We start from the raw sequence: 13,016 nt of genomic DNA, 5'->3' as shown, positions 1-13,016 counted from the left end.
TGATGAGGAGACGATCTGAGCTGCTGTGTGTGTGTATGTGTGTGTGATCTCTTGTGTGTTTGTGTGTGTTTACTGTAAAACTAGATTAGATGTTTTCTGCCTGTATTTGCATGTGTGCATTTCCGTGTGTATGTGTGTGTGTGCAAAATCCACACATGCATTTATGTGTCGTGTGTGTTTTGGATCAATAAGCTGTCATAACAGAACAGTTGGCTGCCTGCATCAGCTCCCCACAGACTATTAGAAAACAACACACTGCTCCAAATTAATGCATGTCAGAGAGAGTGTGTGTGTGTGTGTGTGTGTGTGTGTGTGTGTGTGTGTGTGTGTGTGTGTGTGTGTGTGTGTGTGTGTGTGTGTGTGTGTGTGTGTGTGTTGTTGGTCTTCATCTCTACTTCCTGTCCTCATCTGTCCTCAGCTCCCTCTGTCATTGCTGAAACATTCATACACATAAACACAGCCACAGTCACGGTGTCTGTATCCAGCAGATCTTTTATAGCTCATGTGTGCTGAATAATGCAGATCTTCACAGGGACGAGGGTCTTTCAGGGGGACGAGGGTCTTTCAGGGGGACGAGGGTCTTTCAGGGGGACGAGGGTCTTTCAGGGACTCCAGGAAGTCCTTGACGGGATGCTCCAGTCATTCTTGAGGATGCAGAAGTCTGAGACAAGATCAGACTAATCCTCGAAATGGTTCTAGTGGTCCTGTAAGAGGTTTCAGAGGTGACTAAAGACTTTGAAGGGTTTTAAGAAGGATGCAAATGTCCCAGAAGGGACCAGTTACCTGTTCTGTGGGACTTTACTGGGGTTGGATCGTGACAGGTGAAGAGACAGACAGCAAACAGGGTCAGAACAAGAACCTTTTTAATCACAGTCATACAAAGTACAACGTAGTGAAACTGGTTCTCTGCATTTAATCTGAGGAAGGAATCAGCCAACATACAGCAGCAGGGACGGACTCTGAGCCTGTGCCATGCTCAAGGGCACTGACTGGAGGATTAACCTCATGTGCATGTTGTGATGGTGGGGGAAACCAGGACATGCACACTCCACACAGGAAGGCCCAGCACCAGCCCGGTGTTACTCCACCGGGCTGCAGAGGACGGAGAGGGTTGACGTGTGAAACGCCACCAGCTTCAGCTGGATCCAGGTCACTTCTGATGTCACTTTCTGAAGAGTTTATAGGGAAAAATTGACATTACAGTAACTGTAGATATCCTTGAGGGGAGTGAGTCGTCTGAATTTGGAGATGAAGATATTTAAAGCTGTGGTAGTTCTGGTTGGGATGGAGATTTCAGCAGTCCTCTCGGAGGTTCCAAGGAAACTTGAAGGTTTTGAAATTGGCTATATATTTGGAGAGGCTGAGGTTGGTGTGGAAGTCTTGGAGGAAGCTCCTTGAAGAAAATCTGGATCGCTGTGTACTTAAAGCCCATAAAGAGGTTCCAGAGTTGGTACTGGAAGACAATTCAGGAGCTTCAGAGTGACGTCATCTTCACCAACCAGCCTGGAGACATACGAGATTTATGGGACAAGATGTTAGGGAGGTTCCAGGATCGATCCAGGGACATGTGATGAATTCATCTGTATCTTTGTGGAGGCTGATCATCTACCTAAATATCCTACAGATGGTTGAAGGAGACTGCGAGGAGGCTGCAGGGCGCCATGAAGAGGATGTTGGTCGGTCTTGATGCTCTCAGAGATGCCCAGGGTTTTTGAGGGTGATGATGTGCTCTGTGGATTCGTCAGTGAGGACTCAGGCTGACTGGGATGTTGTGTTTGATCTGCTGGAGCACCAGGTCCTCAGAGCACTTCATCAGGTTCCAGGGAGGTAATCATTAAGACCAGACACCGCAGACAAGTGGGAACAGTCTGAAATATGAGTTGTAATGTGAACCCGATGAATGTCACATGATCTCAGTACACGGCCAGGCATGTTGTCAGGCCGGCAGCTCTACGCTGTGTGTGAAGAGGATGCATGAGTCTCTGAACAGATAGGAAGAGACCACCATAAGCTTCTACAGATTCAGATCCAGTTATGGAGGAAAATTCTGGCGGTTTTCCCCAAGATGGACTTGAGGTGGAAGGTGTGAAGGTGAGGGGTCTTTGTTAAGGATCCAGATCTCCTGTTGTCCACGAGTTGAGCTCTGCAGGACACATCAGGTGGTGAAGAAGGTTCCAAGTGTCTCTGAGGAAGGAAGATGGAAGGTAACAGGATCTCTGGTCTTCTCAGTGTGTGCAAGAGGTTCTTACCAAATCCAGTTAAATGATAATTGATTTAGATAGTAATTGATTAATCTAGGTTAGAGTTAGATGATGTAAACATCAACACATCTGGACCTGCGTGGTTTTCACTGGACAGGAAGAGCAAAGTAACCAGTAACTGAAGCTGTCAGAGTGAAAGTAATCGGAGTAAAGTGAAGGTTAATCGTATTAGCAGGTTTTTTTCATCTTCTCGACGCAGTTTGAATCTGTAAGTTTCCATTCGTGTGTGTGTGTCAACAGGAGGGGGGTTGGCACAGAGCGAGGAGGAAAATAGATTTGGATAGAGTGAGAAAGATGGATGAGAGAGAGAGAGAAAAGGGAGAGGGAGGGACGGTCGAGCAGCAGGAGGAAGAGAGAGAGAGATGATGAGCGAGAGAGGTGAAGATGACTGCAGAGAGAGAGAGAGGGGGAGAGAGAGGGGGAGAGAGAGGGGGAGAGAGAGGGGGAGAGAGAGTAATCGAGGTTGGAGAGTCATACAGAGCTGCTGGTCGCTCTCTGCCTCAGTATCACAGCAGCCGGCTCTCTGACACACACACACACACACACACACACACGTCTCGTTCTCTGGATATCGTTACAGCAAACCTGAAACTGAGACGACACACACACACACACTCAGCGGTACATGTGGATTTATCTCGGTGTGTGAAGACTGAAGTATGGACGATGTTGCCGCCGGGTTAGTGTGCTCTCTCACTCTGCATGTGTGTGTGTGTGTGTGTGTCTGTGTTCTTGTGGTTTCTCGAGTGTCGGTCACGGTCAGATCAGCTGAGTTGTGAGACGGCAGAGTGTGCGAATGTGTGTGTTTGTGTTTTTCCACCATGTTCCTGTCAACACATCGATTCCAGGTAGAGGTCACCTTTAACCTGTCTGTCTGTCTGTCTGCTCACTGGAGCGCACACACACACACACACACACACACACACACACAGGTGGGTCTGACCTCCTCTACATCAGGGTTATGCTGCATTGTTTCAGAGTGTGTGTGTGTCTGTGCACAGTGAGGCAAACAGCGTGTCATGACTCATTCAACTGTGCAGGTCAAAGTGTTTTGCTGTGTGTGTGTGTGTGTGTGTGTGTGTGTGAGACTGGTGATGAATGGCACAGATTGACTTGGCGGGCTCCCCAGGTGTCTGCATCACTCACTCCATCCCTGACACACACACACACACACACACACACACACACACGTTGTTGTTGATCTGTGTCGGTGTTCAGAGTGACGATCTCTCCGTCATGGAGGTTAAACACTGTGTGACTTTACTCGTGAGGGTAAACGACGTGTTAGGAGCTTCAGTAGGTGGAACGCTGCGTGCTGATTGGATGATGGATGATGAAGATTTGCCTTCTTGTCTCTGACACCAGTCATCACTCTGCTTTATCTACCTGTGATGACTTTAAACATCCATTATCGTTCTTTCCTTCAGTTAATTAAATGAACTCACTTTAATTCTGAACGAGTTTCTTCTTCAAGTCTTCAGCTTCACAGTTTCCTGCCATCTTCTCTCAGTTTAGTCAAACAACAGGTTTTTATTTAATGCTGGACTTTGAGAGAAATCTAAATAATGAATAAAACATTAATAAGTAGTTTTATGTTCGTGCAGACACACTCGGGCAGTGAAGCAGATGTTGATTAATCAGTAACATAAATCTGAGGGTTGTTCAGTTCCTCAAGCCAGAATCAGATCAGAATCAGAACAACACACATTTGTTATCAAAAGCTGAATAAGCAAAAGCAAAAGTAGTTGTTACTCATTTCCATGTACGTAGGATGAACATGACGTGACTTTCATGAATGTGACGTGACGGCTGACGTGAAGTCGTTTCTAGCGACTTCGCCACAGAGGAGCAGAGCGACGGTGCTGCTGACGGGTCGATGAGCTCGATGCCAGAGAGAAGTCAGAACCAGCAGCTCAGAGACTGAAGAGGCTTTGTTGGTATTTGCAGTTGGTGGTTTGACATGTAGCCGTACGTGGTCTGAACAGTTTGGGTCCTCCTGTTGTACAATGTGATTTATTTTGCAAGGAGCCAATATCCATAAACAGTGAGTGACTTGTGTAACTTCAAGCATGTGCACAACAGAACCTCCATCCAGGGTGAGAAGTTTACAGCTGCTGAACGAAGGACAATTAAATAAAATAATTAAATGATAATGTTTTTAACGCTCTGGTATCACAGCAGACACACAGAGTGCAGGTAGAAGAATCTGTATCAGGAGGAAGACACGGTGTCAGATCGTCTCTGATCAATACGTCACGTTACAGTTATCAGACTGTCAGCTTAGTTAACAGCAGAGGGCAAAAATACCCAAGAGACCAAACAGGAAATGGACACCAGCGGTGTCGTCATCAGGCTCGTTCAGTGTTTGTGGGTGCAGACGTGCTGCAGTGTTTCCTAACAGCTGCTTCAGCCTCGGTCCAATCCAGACAATCATTTCCTCAGCAGGCTCTTCACACTGCAGACGTTTTGGCCCGTAATAACAGAGAAATTCATTAAGGACAGCTCGGTCCCGTCAGGTGTGCCAGTGAGGCGGCGATGACAGGAGTCTGGAATCAGCTCACCTACATGTGATGCAGTGAGCTCTGATGTCGCCGGTCACACCTGATGTTCCTCCTCGATCAGCCAGCAGTGCTAACAGCCTGTCTGCTCCTGCTGAGGAGATGATTGGCTGGACGGGACTGATGTCAGCTGGAGAACAAACACAACGAGATGACACAGGACATGAGACAACATGAGGAGGTAAAATGTTTGTGCTGTTTTTAAAGAATCGATCATTGATGTGGAAGCAATAATAGTGTGAGTGTTGCTGAGCAGCAGCGTCCTGACAACATCAGCTGTCTATTACCTGCTGGGTGGAAAACAGCAGGATGGTGTCATTGAAAGTATTGTGGTTATTATTCTTAATTGTGGTTGTCAGTCAGCTCATGTAATGTGAACATGACACTGCATCTAAGTATTTGAGCATTTCTGTAGTTCACAGAAACGTAAAGAGGCGACAGTCTGGACCAGACGGATCAGAACACACTGCTGATTAGAACGTTTACCAGTTTGCACTCGAGGGTGACAGTGAAGCCCGTAACTGATTCCTACACTGGTGCTGACCCAGTACTGATTCCTACACTGGTGCTGACCCAGTACTGATTCCTACACTGGTGCTGACCCAGTACTGATTCCTACACTGGTGCTGACCCAGTACTGATTCCTACACTGGTGCTGACCCAGTACTGCTGCTGGAGGAACTGGAGCTGCTCCTGCTTCTGTTTCTCTGCTGCCTTCAGTCTGTTGTTACCAGTGCAGGCAGTACTAGATTAATGCCACCTCCTCCGGGAGAGTGTGTGTGTGTGTGTGTGTGTGTGTGTGTGTGTGTGTGTGAGCAGCAGGCTAAGCTACTGTTGCATTGCAGTGACCTCCACAAGCTGCTGCAGCAGCTCCATCACAGTGACGGAGGCGAACACAGTCTGCTGCTCAGCTTTCTGTTCAGGCTGCTTTCACTTTACACTTTCTTCTTCTGAGGAAAAATAATTGAACGCAGCAGAATGTGATGCTTCCTGATGACGACGTCAGACTCACAGGCTGAACTCAAAGGACAAAGGTTTATTAAAAGCCTTTTATTGAGTCTGATGCAGTGAAGCTGTCATGAATCCACTCTGCTCTGCTTCAGAGAGGCCTCAGAACATCAGTTTCCTGCAATATCTGGATGTTTTGTTATAATTTACACACAGATTAATCAATCGATCAGACGACTGGAACACGCATGCACGCACCGTGCACGCACACACACACACACACACAGTCTCTGGAGCAGCAGACTGGACTCTGGTCTCTGCTGCTGTTTTATTTCCAGCAGCTTTTCCACCTGAGACCAGATAAGTAAATCTAATAGACGTGTCTCACCTTGTTCCTCTGTGCAGAGACATATCTCAGCACACACACACACACACACACACACACACAGATCATCTCCCTTTCCTTCCATGTGTTTAAGGTTAATGTCATGTAATCAAGTCAGCGCAACCAGGAGCTCCTCTCTCCCACAGAAAACAACTGCCCCTGAATGCCTCACTGGAATCCCGCCCTCAGTTCTGTGACTTTGTGACATCACACTATGTTAAACATTTGAATTGAAGCAAAACCTGAAAATAAAATAATTCACTTGGAAATGAGCAGAACGTGTCTGAGTAAGAAACCAGCAGCTTCCATTCATCTCAGACTCCAGTGGCCAGTTCACCTCCATCAGCAGTTCGCTGGTCTGCTAGTCAGCTAGTCAGCCGCTCAGTGACGACAGTGTGTTAGTGACACGCTGCGAAAAGAGACTTCATACACACACACCCAGACAGAAGCTGCAGGTCGAACAAGAAGCTTCTAGAGACGCACACACACTCACACAGTCACACACACACAGTCACACACACACAGTCACACACACACACACACACACACACAGTCACACACACACACACACACACACACACACACAGTCACACACACACACACACACACACACACACACACACACACACACAGTCACACACACACACACACACACACACACACACACACAGTCACACACACACAGTCACACACACACACACACACACAGTCACACACACACAGTCACACACACACAGTCACACACACACTCACACAGTCACACACACACAGTCACACACACACTCCCACAGTCACACACACACACACACACACACACACACACACACACACAGTCACACACACACACAGCTGGAGGGATGCTAAAATCTCTGCTGCTGTTTTCACAATGAGAGTGTTCTCAGCCAAAATCAGCAGCTGTGTGTGTGTGTGTGTGTGTGTGTGTGTGTGTGTGTGTGTGTGTGTGTGTGTGTGTGCGCGCACCCTGATTTACTGTGACAAGTAACCTTGCTGGGAGCACATAAACACACATGGATTCAAATACCAGGGCGGAGGGCGTTTGGTGGAGTGTGTGCGTGCGTGCGTGTGTGTGTGTGCGTGTGCGTGTGTGTGTGCTCTCTCTTACCTGTGTTTCCTGATGTAAACACCTTGTTGGGATCACAGACGCTGCACAGCTCCTGGTCCAAGCTCTGGTCGTCTCCCTCCTGGACTCTCAGCCTCTGAGACTGAACCACTGCAGTGTATCCAGAACGCTGCAGCGCCTCGTTTCTAATCTACCCAGATTCTCCCGTGTGACCCGCCTCCTCCGTGACCTCCACTGGCTTCCTGTTGCGACCTGCATCTGATTCCAGATGATGGTTCTGGTCTTCAAGTCCGTCAACAGAACTGCACTGTCTTCCTCCAAACCCTGGTCAGACCACACGGCCCAGAGAGCACTGCACTCTTCTGCATCAGCAGCCGGCTGGTACCGCCGTCGCTGAGAGCAAACAGAGCTGCTCAGAGAAGTCACCACTCTTCTCTGTTCTGGAGCCTCAGAGGAGGAACCAAGTCCGGACCAGCGTCAGGACAGCAGAGTCTCTGTGTCTGCAGCAGGAGACATTTGTTCAGACTCACCTCCACCCAAAGTAATGTCTGCACTTGTAAGTTCGTATTGTTGCACTTCAGTCACAGCACTTGTGCACCTGAAGAGTCTTTGATAAACAGCAGGTATGATCCTCAGATGACGGACTGACAATAAATTTCTGTCTTTTCTTTTTTCTTTTTGCTCCATCAACATGATGTCGTTGTTTCTCTCTTGTGACAGATGTTCTTATTGAGGCCGTCCACACGGAAACGCTTCTGTGTGGTAACGTACATGTTTTCGTCCTCATGTATCCTGTAAACACACTTTTTTGAAACCTGGTCTCTGGGTGGAAAAATCCGACAATGCTGCCCTCACATTCTCACGTGGACATTGAATCCGCATACTTTCCATATCGATGGCACCGTCGCCCCTCCACCTGTAGCCTTCGACCTCCGAACCCTGCGATGTCTCATAACAACAATGGCGGACTACTGCTTGTGTTGGTGTTTCTTGTAACTTACTCACCTTGTAGTCGAGTGTGAGTCGCAGCAGCAGCTCGACCTCATTATCAATCCACACAAACGCTTCTGGTTTCCTTGCACGAGCCATTTTCATCTTCTTCATGTGTTCGGTTTCTTCTTCTACTGTCTGTTGGTCTACAGCGTGCAAGCTTTATGCACATGCTCCGTCTCTTCTTCTCTGTCTTTGATTAACTACAGCGTGTTGAGTCATTTTCAATGGCTCCATTTGGACACAAATATTCTTGAAACGATGCCGAGGAAGATGGAGGAAGAAAAGCTCGTTTTGGTGCATGTGGACACGATCTGAGTCGCTTTGGACAAACGCGTCTGCTGAATGTAAATGTCCTGACGCAGCTGACGGTGGTGGTGACGGTGCTGTGGTGCAGTTCACTCTCTGGTCTCTCACCATGACTCGCCGGCAGCAGCAGAGTGTGTTTCCATGTGTCTGTAATAGATTCTGGACAACAGTGGAGTTCTGCAGGGGAATCAAACCTCCGTCAGCTCGCGGCTGCAGACGATGAAACATTCACTCTCTTATTATTTCAGTCTGAGGCTGTTAATAATGAAACAGACAGAAACAGAACCAGCCTGGTCCATCACAGTCAGAACCGCTGCACAGTTTAAACACTGACGGGCTCGTCTTCATCTGACACACCTTCATCATCATCATCATCATCATCTTCGTCAGAATCACAGCTGCAGCCAGATGTCGTCTCCTCTCTGTCCTTCATCCACCTTGTCTCAGCCGTCCTCCGCCCCACACACACACACACACACACACACACACACACACACACACAGTGTTATCTCACTAAAACAATTAATAGCCCATTAGGCTGAGAACATAAATGCACACACACGTCTCCTATCTGTCCTGATAAAACAGTGTTCAGCGTGTGTGTGTGTGTGTGTGTGTGTGTGTGTGTGTGTGTGTGTAACCTTCCTCATTTAAACATGAAGCAGAACAGAAGCATCAGATTGTTACTGGAGATGAACGATATGGATCTTTCTCAGCGGATATGATAACACTAACTCCTCCTGATGAAATAACTGATAATAGAAACTAACCTGAAGCTAAACACACAGCTGAGTGTGAGAAATACTCAGACGCTGAGAGCTGAGATGGTTTATTTCACAGCTGAGATCAGACTTTGTTCCTCGTGTCGTGTTCTTGTCATGAACGTCCTCACCAGTGACGACGTGTGTGGCTCTCGTCTGCGTTGCGTAGCTCTGCTGTTCTTCTTGTTTCATCATGTTTTCTATCTGCAGATAATGTAAATCTTTGAAGAAGATAAAAAGAATTATAGTATAAATCACATTCTAAAAGTGAACTAATGTTCTGATCAGAGTGAACAAACGACAGTGATGATGTCAGAGACATCTAGCTGGTTAGCATGCTAACCAGCTAGCCTCCTGTCAGCCTGTAGCTTCAGCAGCTAGTTGCTCTAAATGTAATTCAGCATTATTAGGAACAGTGTTCCGTGTTCTCTTCAGGTTTCTTTCTCCTGTGTGTCTCTGATGTGACAGACTCAGAAGATGCAGTTCATCAGTTAGTCGTCTTCTCTCATTGAGGGCAGATTATAAACTGAACACCAGCTGACACAGACTCAGTTCATTTCTCTCTTTTCACCTCTCAGACTCTGTTTTGTTTCCGTCTGATCTGAACGGAGACGTCGTCTGTTGTTTCCTGCTGAGATTGATATCTTTCATTCTTCACCTTGTGAGTCTCATCGATCCAGTGGTGCAGTTTTTCTCCCTGTGCTCCTTCCTGAGTGAGTCCTGAACCTCCGCTCAGCTTCTCAGCTTCACATTAAACTTTGTGCATCACGTCTCAGCTGTCAGCCCGTCAGGTCCAATCACAGTGAAGCTTCAGACTGAGGTCACGTCCGACTCTGAGTCACACTAACGACAGTCAGTCAGCTGAAATCTCATTTCAAAACAGTTACGCTGTCATTTCTTTGTAATTTGTTAATTTAAGCTTATTTTTATGAACTAATTTCTAAATATCTGTATTCAGATTCAGATTTATCTTCACGGTTTCTGCTGTGGTCAGTTTTCAGGCTGTGACGAAGAAAAACAATCAGAAGCGATCGATCGGTGCAGGACGCTGAGAATCATCAGGATGTTGTGTTTGAAAACACTGATCCCAAAAACACATCACATCATTGATCATTCGATAGGTGACAAACAGAAAATCCTCAGAGGTGTGTGTGTGTGTGTGTGTGTGTGTGTGTGTGTGTGTGTGTGTGTGTGTGTGTGTGTGTGTGTGTGTGTGTGTGTGTGTGTGTGTGTGTGTGTGTGTGTGTGTGTGTGTGTGTGTGTGAGATATCTTCACCTCACTCTGTCTTCATTCTCCATCAGTCTCACTCCATCGCCTCCCTATAAATTTGTTATCATTACCTCACATGACATCTCATCTGCTCCTCCTCCTCCTCCTCCTCCTCTTCCTCCTCCTCCTCTCGCTCCTCTTCCTCCTCCTCCTCCTCCTCCTCTTCCTCCTCCTCCTCTCGCTCCTCCTCCTCCTCCTCCTCCTCTTCCTCCTGGTCCTCCTCCTCCTCTTCCTCCTCCTCCTCTCGCTCCTCCTCCTCTCGCTCCTCTTACTCCTCCTCCTCCTCCTCCTCTTCCTCCTCCTCCTCCTCCTCCTCTTCCTCCTCCTGTTCCTCCTCCTCCTCTCGCTCCTCCTCCTCCTCCTCCTCCTCTTCCTCCTCCTCCTCCTCTTCCTCCTCCTCCTCCTCTTCCTCCTCCTCCTCCTCTTCCTCCTCCTCCTCCTCCTCCTCCTCCTCCTCTTCCTCTGGGTTCTCAGGACCGTCACTCTTCATGTGACAGCAGGTTTTGTTTGGCTCCTCCGTTGGGAGCTGATGGACTCTGTTGAGTCATGAAACTCTTCCCGTGCGGCTGGTTGTTGTGATAACTGCGCTGACCTTTAAATCCCGATCAGAGCTGACGGCCGTGTTCACATCTCAGCCGTCACTGACAAACCTTCATATCTTCTCGGCTGCAGCCGTCCAGGAACACAGAAGCTCCGTCTGGCCTTCAGTCTCAGAAGGTCACGAGTCGAGTGATCTCTCTGCTGAACTCTCAGCTTCCAGGTTTCTGTCCTGGTTTTTAGTTTTCCTGACGAGCTCTGCGTGTTTCCATCCCTCCGTCAGACTCGGCGATGCTTTTTAATCTCAGCTTTATATTTCACTCACGTTTGTGTGTTTGTTGTTTATTTCACGGCCTGTTAGGCAGCGTTCTGTTTGACACCAGATTTAACGCTCGTCTCATCTCCTTCTCTCCTTCAGCTCATCTGTTTGTCCTCCCTCTCTTTTTCTCTCTATTATGGGATTATTTCCTCTCTCTCTCTCTCCTCCTTCCCCTGTTTCCTCCTCCTACAGTTGTATTTGTGTTTTCCTCAGTGTCGTGCTGTTGTATTTGATCTCTTCCTGTTGTCCTCCCGTCCTCGAGACAGTGAAGTGTCTTCACTTGATGTCCGGACAGAGAGGTTGTGTGATGCAGTCTCAGAACCCCTCAGCTGTTATCCAACATGACTTTACCTTGGTGGACACGGGCTGACGTTTCTGTCCAGCTCTGGAGCTCGTTGTTACGATGGAAACGTTTAAAAGTCGTTTATGTTTCTGATCTCTCCTCCGGATATTTTTAACAATCAGAACATTGTGGTGAAAACTCACTGTGACCTGAAATAATCCAGAAGTTTCTTCAGCTGCCTTCATCTCATCCTTCTGCTCCGTAACATTGTTCGTCTCGGCTCTTTATTATTGTCACATCAGCACACAGAGTTCAGGTCATGATGTCACTTCCTGTCTAGCTTCTGTCCACCACCGATCTCTTTCATCAGTTTAATGAACTGGTGTGTGTTTCTGGACCTCCTGTCACAACAACATCATAATGTGAAGGACTGAAGGAGCGAGACTGACCCGGTCTGTTTCTCCTCCTGCAGAGCGTTGGTGTGAGCGTTATGGAGATCTTCGGGGGGAGCTGCTGTGCGTGGAGCTGGAGAAGGAGCGGCAGGGTTTGGGTCTCAGCCTGGCGGGAAACAGAGATCGTTCCCGTCTCAGCATCTTCGTGGTGGGACTCCACCCGGGAGGGCCGGCTGCCCGGGACGGACGCATCCAGGTCGGAGACGAGCTGCTGGAGGTGAGGCCTGCTGACATCATCACTGACACTGTTACATCACACCACATGACCTCACAGCAACATTACATCATATCACATCACATAACACTGTATTACTTTTACACCTGGTGTCCTCTGTGACACAACATGTTTGATGCAACCATTGAGCCAGACTCAACCAGACGATTATAGCCACAGCTGATGATAAGCTAACGCTAGCATGCTAACTTAGATGGTCATGCTGAGCATCATTAGCATCGTGGATGTGGTGAGCGATGAGCGCGGAGCAGCAGCGAGCCGCCTGCAGGAGACTGCCGCTCGCTGATGGGACGCCATCATTATTCATCAATATCACATCATCACTCATGATTCAGTACTGACAGCTGCTGAGGGCTGTGTGTGTGTGTGTGTGTGTGTGTGTGTGTGTTTCAGCTTCACATCTCACTCACATTCTTTTTACATTACATTGCATCATAAAACAGCTGCAGATGAGACACACACACACACACACACACACTGAAACACACACAGAATGATTTGATTTGTCCACATGTGTTTGAACATCAGATTCATGTATAACATAAACATAATTGTGTGTGTGTGTGTGTGTGAGGGGGGTTTCCAATTTCTTGACATAAATATTAAACAGATCTCTCCTCCTCCTCA

General features: G+C 47.7%; 1 protein-coding gene across 9 annotated transcripts in view; it reads left to right on the top strand.

The window, feature by feature from the left end:
• Positions 1-13,016, top strand: part of patj (PATJ crumbs cell polarity complex component) — an 87,354-nt gene that overhangs the window by 51,522 nt on the left and 22,816 nt on the right. For all 9 annotated transcript variants that reach the window (XM_037115850.1, XM_037115844.1, XM_037115842.1 and 6 more), the window contains one exon: positions 12,175-12,371. In XM_037115850.1, the coding sequence (XP_036971745.1) occupies positions 12,175-12,371 (197 nt within the window). The remainder of the gene's footprint in view (positions 1-12,174; positions 12,372-13,016) is intronic.

The sequence above is a fragment of the Acanthopagrus latus genome, chromosome 11 (assembly GCF_904848185.1).
Source record: "Acanthopagrus latus isolate v.2019 chromosome 11, fAcaLat1.1, whole genome shotgun sequence".
Classification (NCBI taxonomy): domain Eukaryota; kingdom Metazoa; phylum Chordata; class Actinopteri; order Spariformes; family Sparidae; genus Acanthopagrus; species Acanthopagrus latus.
The sequence above is the reverse complement of the archived record's forward strand: the minus strand, read 5'-3'. Positions and strand labels throughout refer to the sequence as shown.